Raw genomic sequence first — 7,359 nt, forward strand, 5'->3', positions numbered from 1 at the left:
CACGCTCTGTTTTGCGTAACTATTTTTAAATCCCTGTAGAATCTGAACCGTGTAAGCTAGCACAATAATTTGTTTTGCATATGAAACCGGAGGAGTTGTACTTACATCTGATGCCATCAGCTTGTCCTAGGTCACGGTTTCGTTCCACATATAGCTTTGCAAAAATTGCATAAAAAGGGCTTGCAGGAACAAAAACATAATATTCCAGAAACACGTTTTGCCGTTCCTATCAGCTGTTCGTAACACTTCCCACAGTAAAATGATGCACATGCTGTTTTCTTTGCAAATTTGCATCATAGGATTGTTTTTTGTTTTTCCTGCAGTATATAAAAATTGCTGTATCTCCAAAATAAAACTATGAAGACACTCAAAATAAATTTCCTGTGGTGGGAAACTATTTTTTTGCAACTTTATTGTATTTAAAGTTTTGAGGGATAAACCTCTTAAATTTCTCCAAGTAGAAATATATGTAAACAAAACAAAAGCGATTTTCAATTTTTTTTGTAGTTTATTGCACTTTTTTGCAATTTATGTAATTACTATGGACTTAATGCATACATATTATTAAAATATGGGCTATAACAGTTGTATTGATGTATAGCAACTTGAAATGCTCCCACAAATGGCACTACAGCATGTAAAAAAAATAATATAAGCTCTGGTGGACTTGGTTCTATGGTAGGTCTTAAAGGGTTAAATAAATATCGTCAAATAATCGTGATCTCAATTTCAGTGAAAATAATCGTGATTATCATTTTTGCCATAATCGAGCAGCCCTACTATCATTTAAGACTGATGATTATGCCAAACATTTTTTCACAGTGTTAAGTCTCCTTAGATCACTTAATTGTTGTCTAGGACCAAGTAGTTATGGTAAAATTAATCACAATCACAATTACTCTGATGAAATTAAGATTGTGCAACGTGATTGTTCATTGATTTGGGAAAAATGTGAATTTTTCAAACTTTAAAAAAATGTCTTTGAATTGATTCAACAAGATGCTGGAAGCATTCATCAGAGATTCTGGTCCATATTGACTTTCTGGCATTACACAGTTGCTGCAGATTTGTCAGATGTCCGCCCATGATGTGAATCTCCCACTCCACCACATCCCAAAGTTCTAGTGACTGTCGGGGCCATTTTGGGTAAAGTTTCAGATGATTTGAGCTTTGAGCAGCCATCAGAAGATGGTGGTGCACTGTGGTCATGAAGGGGTGACCATGGTCAGCAACAATACTCAGTTAAACTACCAACCTTCTGATTAGTATTTGAACTGCTCTGCCTCCTGAGCCACCACAAGCTTAGAACACCTGGTATTCCCAGGCAGTCTCTCATTCAAGCACTAACTAGGACTGACCCTATTAAACTTCCGAGATCAGATGAGATCAGGCATACTCCAGGTTAGGACTGCTCGATTATGGCAAAAATGATAATCACGATTATTTTCACTGAAATTGAGATCTCGATTATTTGACGATATTTATTTAACCCTTTAAGACCTACCATAGAACCAAGTCCACCAGAGCTTATATTATTTTTTTACATCTTGTAGTGCCATTTGTGGGAGCATTTCAAGTTGCTATACAACTGTTATAGCCCATATTTTAATAATATGTATGCATTAAGTCCATAGTAACTACATTAATTGCAAAAAAGTGCAATAAACTACAAAAAAATTGAAAATCATTTTTGTTTTTTTTGCATATATTTCTACTTGGAGAAATTTAAGAGGTTTATCCCTCAAAACTTTAAATACAAAAAAGTTGCAAAAAATAGTTTACAACAGGAAATTTATTTTGAGTGTCTTCATAGTTTTATTTTGGAGATACACCAATTTTTATGTACTGCAGGAAAAACGAAAAAACAATCCTATGATGCAAATTTGCAAAGAAAACAGCATCAAAATAAACTATTTCCAGCAGTGCAATTCGAGTTCTAAGCATCCCAGAAACTATTCAGAAAAGTCAAACATGACCAGTATAGGCTTTTAAGGCCTACAAGTAAAAAACTACATTTTCCGCGAAAATGACGTCACTTCCGGTTTCGGGCAGGAAATGGCAGACATGCGATAGTTCCCGCTGACGTCTGTTTAACTGTGGGAAGTGTTACGAACAGCTGATCGGATCGGCAAAGCGTGTTTCTGGAATATTATGTTTTTGTTCCTGCAAGCGCTTTTTATGCAGTTTTTGCAAAGCTATATGTGGAAGGAAACCGTGACCGAGGACAAGCTGATGGCATAAGATGTAAGTACAACTCCTCCGGTTTCATATGCAAAATAAATTATTGCGCTAGCTTACACGGTTCAGGTTCTACAGGGATTTAAAAATAGTTACACAAAACGGAGCGTGCTGCTCTGACCGGCTTTAAAGGGTTAACAATAACAATGTATTGAATAATGACTTTAAAAAATAATATAAAATAGTGTGCAACACCACTGAAGTTTTTTTTACCTCTCTTTTCAACCAACGGCAGTCACTCTCCTCTCCAAATAACTTCTGCTTAGCTTTCCGAGCTTCCCTCGGGTCCTCTTAATCAGCGGTCTCCAACCTTTTTTGCGCAACGGACCGGTTTATGCCCGACAATATTTTCACGGACCGGCCTTTAAGGTGTCGCAGATAAATGAGGGAGGGGCTAATAATCGGCTCAGTCATTTTTAATGATCGTTGAAAGCCCAGATCGTAATCGTGATTAAAATTCGATTAATTGAGCAGCCCTACTCCAGGTGGTACGGCCGGAAGAATTGCAGCCTGGGTTTCCAGTTCTTAGCTGACTGCTGCTGTAGCTCAGTAATACTACAGACTACTCTGCATAGTCTTCTGCATATGCCTCGGTTGTAATGAGTGGTTATTTGAGGTACTCTTGCCTTCCCATGAGCCTAAAAGCATCTGGCCATGCTCTTCTGGCCTCTAACATCAACAAGGCATTTTTGCTCAGAGAACTACCTCTCACTCAATATTTTCTCTTTTTTGGACCTTTCTCTGTGAACCCTAATAATGTTTGCATGGGAAAATCCCAGCAGATTAGCAGTTTTTGAAATACTCAGACCAACCCATCTGGCTTCAACAACCATGTCACATTCAAAGCCACTTAAATCACTTTTCTTCCCCATTTTGATGCTTGGTTTGAGCTTCAAAAAGTTATCTTAACAATGCTTACATCCCTAAATGAACTGAGTTGCTGCAATATAATTGGGTGATTAGATATTTGAAATATTAGCTAAACACGTGTACCTAATAAAGTTGCTGGTAACAGTATAAAATAACTAGAAAAATAAAAGCTAGATAAAACATTTGAGCCTGACTGGGAACGTTATGCTGTAAAGGCACTGTAAAAGCCACTGCTGTAAAAAGAGGGATGTGCTCATTTATAACACAAGACAAAACTAGAGCATCATAGCAAAATGGATTGTGGCACAATGTCATCTATGTTATTTTGTTTTCATAGTTGCTAGGACCTATTGAAGCTCAAACATATAGCTGAAAATAAAATCTGATTTATTGCCCAACCCTAGTACTGTCCCTGAAGATCACAATTTCCGCAGTCATCAAATTTAGACAGTTGTTTTATAGTTTGAAACTGATTCATACAGAGCAGTCTTCTTACTGGCGGTGATATTAAAGAGTTTGGTGCCAGACACAGGAGGAGAGAAATCACGAGGAATAAATTGTGAAGGAAAGAAGACACAGTTGGACAAATCGCAACCAGCAGGTTTCCCAACATGATAGGTGTGACAGTACACTCACACACAGGGACACAAAGACACATGTAAACACTACAGCAGCTCCCTCATTTGGTTAGTTGCACTGCTTGAAATATTAAACGTACAGTAAATGTCGCAGCCTTTCCCCCCTATATATTTGCTCCTCATTTCCCCTCCTTTTCGTCTCCTGTCCTCAGCTCTCCACTGACAGTTTCCTGTTAATGACTCTCATTTGCACAGGAGACCAGAGAGTGGAATAAAGTGGACACACACACACACACACACTGCAGGTAGTAGAGCTCAAACTGAATGTATACTGCAATGACCACCTCTCACATCACGGTAACAGTACTATGTGGGGAAGGCCAGCTCTAATAAGGCCAAAGTTACCCCTCTGTCTGCTGAAATCTCTGGGGATTGCAGAAAAGCGCATCATGATGTTAAGAGTATGGCAACACTGCTGTTACTATTGGTCTGGTGATGTGTGTTAGTTCACATTAGGCCAAACCTAAAACATTGGTGGAAGAGTTTGCATCTCAAAATACTTAAAGAAGAGCACAGGCTTTTCCTAATTATTTGAAGAACACGTGTCATGCATCAAGACGTCTGGGTATCCAGATTTATTCTCACTTAAATTATTAAAGATTGCTTGAGAGGTATCTTAACCCATTTAGGGCTCCCCCAGCAGACAGCTGTGTTACACACATAGAGATGGAGGCCAAGCATTTTCCAATAATAGGACGCTTTAGAACTGTTTGATCATGCAGAGTTGATAGAAGATCAAGACAGAGTCCCAATACAGTAGGAACACGGCAGGTTATAGTTAAGGTGCATTGGATACACTTTAATATCTGTTTTAGCAGCTTTAAAGCTGGTAAATTCATGCTGTCAGAAAACACTGCAAACATTTATTTTCAGGTCTGTGTTGAAGATGTGATTCGAACCAAAGACTGCACATTTTTATGGCTTTGTCTTCCATGAAATGAGAATACTATCCAGGATTTTCACCTTACCCTTCAGGAAACATGCCCCTTCGGTTCACCGTTTATGTGCACAGCTTAAGAACACACATACCTCTGCATATAATAGCTGCTACATAAAGTTTGCATTAAACATTAATATTGTTTTAGGTTAAACAGAAAAGGCTTATGGATAAAAAATAAATAAATAAACATTAACTGCAAAGGTGTTTTGTATGTTAAAATCACATAGCACACGCCCATGTCTTCTGATCCCAATGAAAACTGAGATTAATTATTGTTAATGAAAGCCCTATATAACAGAATGACACCCTATGAGTTTGTGACAGCATTACCAGAAGAAGAAAAAAGGCAGTTCAGTAGCAATATCGTTCAATCAATCAAAGCAAAAGCTGGCAAGAATTCTTCCCCGTCATGTACAGAAGTGCAATGTCTGTCGATAAGTCTGATTGGCTTTCAGCCGGGGTTTGAACCTGCTGAGTTTCTACAAGGTGGATTATGCCTGCTGGCAAGTGCTCAAGTACTCACAGGGTGTATCAAGGGTGCAGTGTGCTCTCTCTCTCTCACACACACACAAATCCAAACAGATAAACACAAACACATGAAAAGATTCGCATTGAAGCTAATTAAAACGCCGCTTTTGGCTAGATGTTGTGTTTCTCAGAGCAACTCACATCTCTGAATCTGTTCCAGGATCTGTCCTTATACTGAGCCACGGTTCCCAGCCATTTCTCATTATTGTTAGCGGAGACCACCGTTTCTCTGCTCAGCAAGAGAGCCACGACAGGTAGCAGAAAGAAGAACATCTTCTGAAAGGAAACACAGAAGAGAAGAGAGAGAGGAGAGAGGCGGGGGTAAGAAAAGAGTGAGAAAACACATGGGGAGCGGAGGATGCTGCAAAGTGTAGATGAAGTGAGATGGAGCACTTTAGAGAACACACAACTCTCACGCTGTGACGCATCATGGGTCAGAATGTCACAATGAAGCAACAAACGGACCCCCACTGAAAGACTGCACGGGGTGCAGAGTGATCATTTCATCAAACTGCTGAGGCTCCATCTAATCGGATTATAAACACTGGAGAGTTGTTACCGCGGCAGATTGGGCACAGCGTAACATTAGCTCGCGAGCTTCCCATCTGCTAATTAAAAAAACAGAAAAGGGGGAAAAAAGCAATTATCGGCGTCAACACAATTGCTGCCCTCACGGACCTTTGTCTTGGCTTTCAGCTGCTTTCTCTCAATATCACTTCAAATTTAGATTTCTTTTCAAATTCACACCAGCGACGCGACGCAGTGAACTGCCCACCTGGAATAGTTCGTTGGTGTCCACTTCTGATTCCCGGGGTAAAATAAGTCCACAGCCCCGGGCACACTCCGGTAGAACCCGACTGCTTGTGGGATTGACGGCAAAAGCGAGCAGCGAGGACTAGAGGACCGGGCGCTTTCTCCTCCTCCTCTGTCAGGAGACACCGCCTCCTCTCTCTCTCTCTCCCTCTCCCTCTCTCCCACTAACCGTGTCATTGATTTTCATCAGGGGATTTTTTTCTGTGTTCACAGTAGAGCGCAGGCAGGATTTGGGAGGCACGTCAAAGCGCTGTTTGGGTGTACATTACAAACACAAATTTCTTGTCAGTCGCGCGCATTTGTTGTGGAATTCGAACTCGTGTCCCCGTAGTTAATACAATTATATTACATAAGCCACAACTGAGCAGTGCTATGTGTGTCTGAGCGTTCAACGGCTTCATTTCCTATGGAGGATGCGCACAGACGGACAGACGCAGGGCCCTCTTTTTAAATGAAAGTACACTTCATAAATAGGGCGCATAACCAGGGCTTTATTTTCCCGGGTATGTGACAGTGTATCTGTAAATTATTAATCGACTACTCTGTTGTGCGTCTCTTTGTAGTGAAAAGTTACTGTCGGGTTCTGTACCTATGCTGATGTGAGTAACAGAAATACACTCCTCTCTGTGTGTTCTGTTCTGTTTTGGCGCAGATAAAACCAATGAAAGGTTTAGAACATATCTTTTATCTCCGCAAATTCGTGTACTCTTGCTGATGCTGCAGTCGTTTTCACGAAATAGGCTGCTACGAGGATTAATAAGGTTGTCAAGCAGTAGTCAGTAGAGAAACTGTTCCTTTATTTTGCAGTTCTTTCTCGAACAGTCTGTTTGGGTTAGGTGTTTCAGGTGCTCCCTCCCCCCCCCCCCCCCCCCCAAAGCTAACAAAGTCGGAGATTCCTGTATTTCACTTACTAGTGTTAAAAATGTGGAATTTAGAAGAAATGTTATATCATTACATATGTTACATATGCTATATTTTTAAAGGCAGTTATCCAGTAGCAATGTGCCATGCTGTAAATTTTGTTATGATCTGTTACCAAGTAAATACAGAGACAGGATTGACGATACCAATACCGATACTTTTAACTAATAAAGGCAGCTTATATAGGGGAGATATCATTGGTTTACTATAGCACACCCCACCCCAAAATTAGTTCACCATCTCAGTGGTGTTTAATACTGTAAATATCGGTATCAATCTGATAAGTAAAGTAAATACAGAACCAGTAGTTCTGATACCAATACCAACACTGAAACTTTTAAGCTCTAAAGGCAGATCATGTAGGGAAGAATCATATTCTGTGTCACATTCTGAATCCATTTTCAGGACCAT

The 7,359-nt window shown here is 40.0% G+C and overlaps 1 protein-coding gene across 2 annotated transcripts in view; it reads right to left on the reverse strand.

Annotated features, from left to right (window-relative positions):
- The window catches only part of spock1 (SPARC (osteonectin), cwcv and kazal like domains proteoglycan 1), a 122,774-nt gene extending 116,598 nt beyond the window's left edge, over positions 1-6,176 (reverse strand). The window contains exons 1-2 of one of the 2 annotated variants that reach the window (XM_082504155.1): positions 5,990-6,176; positions 5,356-5,487 (exon numbers count right to left, since the gene is read on the reverse strand). In XM_082504155.1, the coding sequence (XP_082360281.1) occupies positions 5,356-5,487 (132 nt within the window). In that variant the 5' untranslated portion in view covers positions 5,990-6,176. Of the gene's footprint in view, positions 1-5,355; positions 5,491-5,989 lie in introns of both variants that reach the window. The other variant, XM_082504154.1, reaches the window with a different exon arrangement.
- Positions 6,177-7,359: the final 1,183 nt, after the last annotated feature.

Source organism: Aulonocara stuartgranti, assembly GCF_965226115.1.
Source record: "Aulonocara stuartgranti genome assembly, chromosome: 2".
Taxonomy (NCBI): Eukaryota; Metazoa; Chordata; class Actinopteri; order Cichliformes; family Cichlidae; genus Aulonocara; species Aulonocara stuartgranti.